The sequence below is a fragment of the Aplysia californica genome, unplaced genomic scaffold (genome assembly GCF_000002075.1).
Source record: "Aplysia californica isolate F4 #8 unplaced genomic scaffold, AplCal3.0 scaffold00017, whole genome shotgun sequence".
NCBI lineage: Eukaryota > Metazoa > Mollusca > Gastropoda > Aplysiida > Aplysiidae > Aplysia > Aplysia californica.
This window is the reverse complement of record NW_004797287.1, coordinates 1,949,309-1,951,068: the sequence shown is the minus strand read 5'-3', so window position 1 is coordinate 1,951,068 and position 1,760 is coordinate 1,949,309. Positions and strand designations below refer to the sequence as shown.

The 1,760-nt window shown below is 42.4% G+C and overlaps 1 protein-coding gene across 1 annotated transcript in view; it reads left to right on the top strand.

Moving 5' to 3' along the window:
- LOC101845518 (collagen alpha-1(XX) chain) overlaps window positions 1–1,608 on the top strand; it is a gene marked incomplete at its 3' end in the record, with an annotated part of 6,620 nt that extends 5,012 nt beyond the window's left edge. The window contains 2 exon segments of the mRNA XM_005090484.2: window positions 515–665; window positions 1,396–1,608. Of these exon segments, the coding sequence (XP_005090541.2) occupies window positions 515–665; window positions 1,396–1,608 (364 nt within the window).
- Between the last annotated feature and the right edge of the window lie 152 nt (window positions 1,609–1,760).

Sequence of the window (1,760 nt, the reverse complement as noted above, 5' to 3'; positions counted from 1 at the left end):
CTTTCTAAAAAACCCCAGCAACAACAACTTTAAAGACTCTATTCATTTTAACTCTTTGGCGGACTGCCACGATATAATCTGGCTACGATATTAACTTATATTAATTTTTCTCATCAAAATCTAAACGCCATTATATTGTTTACAAAAATCACCGTTATTCTAGAGATAAGACCATCCATTTTAAGTTTATCATCAATGGCGTTTATGTAGTCTTTTCTTTGAAGACTTTAAACTTTGTGCTGTTGAGGCTAGAGAGGTGAGCAGAGTACGCGTGATTCCCCGTTTGGACCTCTCTGTTGACATGCACCCCTTGGCGCTCATTTGACCTTATGCAGTTGCAAGCGCCGTAAAACCATACTAATATTACTGCCAGGCTCATTCATACTGCTGTCTTTTGGTCACACCCCTGATCTTATGGTAGGGAAGATCTATACTTAGCTTTCTCGGACAAGGGCAAAAAATCTCGGCGATCCGGATATAAGACTTTCTTAGCTCTCTTGTGGGTTCTTTTCAGGCGATCAAAGAAACGCCCTTCAAGAGAGGACTGACGTTCACCCACATGGCTTTGGAGTCGACTCGTGTGGACACCTTCACAGACGCCTGTGGTTCACGACCTGACGTTCCTCATGTGGCAATACTTGTGACGGACGGGAAGTCCACTTTTCGTAAGTCTTAAGGGGTTTGGAGGGTTGGCGGGGGCTACACCACGATTGTCCCCGTTCGGCTCAAAACTATGGATTTTAAGTTATAGGCATTTTTAACTTCTTCAGCCTCTCCTACAACTATTTCATTGTATAAGTGTCTGTCGTTCTTGCTGTTCCCAGGTATGTTGTTAACTTATCCAGTAACTTTTGCCTCTGTCTGCCTCTGCCTCTCTTTCCATCAAACTTGCCTGTTTTTACAATATTCTCCAATGCTTCTTTCCGCATTGTGTGTCCAATCAACTTTGCTGTCGCTTTCATATATGCGTCCTATGTCATAAGATGCCTTCTGCAATTTGCTTCAACCAAGACTTCTTCATTTGTTTTTCTAGCTGTCCATGGGATACGCAGCATGTGTCTTATGAACCACAACTCTGTCGCCTCAATTGTTCTTTCCAGCTGTCTATTGATTGTCCATGATTCGCACCCGTATAATAGGATCGCCTCGATGTAACTTTTCAGTACTCTTTTTCTTGTTTCAAGAGACAGATTCATGTTTACATGTATCAGTTTGATTTTGTGGACGGCTGCTTTTGCTTGGCAAATGCGGCTTTTCATTTCTCTCGGTTTGACATCGCCAGTCTGATGATACTTATAATGGTCCCCTAGTATTTGTAATGTTGTATGTAATTGCTTGAGTAAAGCACTTACCAAAACAAAAACAAACCATAATATTGTGTTCCATCTACCCCAGCCTCGAGCACACGAGCCCAGGCGTCACAGCTGAAGTCGTCAGGGGTGAAGGTCATTAGTGTGGGTGTGGGTGACGAGGTGGTCCAGGCAGAGCTAGAGAGTATAGCGTCCAGCAGTCAGCTGGTCTTCACAGTGACCCGCATGCAAGCCTTGTCAGGGATCAAACAACAGATCTTTGATGACGTCTGTACTCTAGGGGAAGAGAGCATCCCAGGTATTCGTTTATTTTTGTTTGTTTTGTTTGCTTCAGTTCTGTTTGTTTTGTTTGTTTTTTGTTCTGTTTGTTTTTGTTTGTTTTTTGTTCTGTTCGTATTTTGGTTTTGTTTGCTTCAGATCTGTTTGTATGTTTGTGTTGGTTTTGTGTGG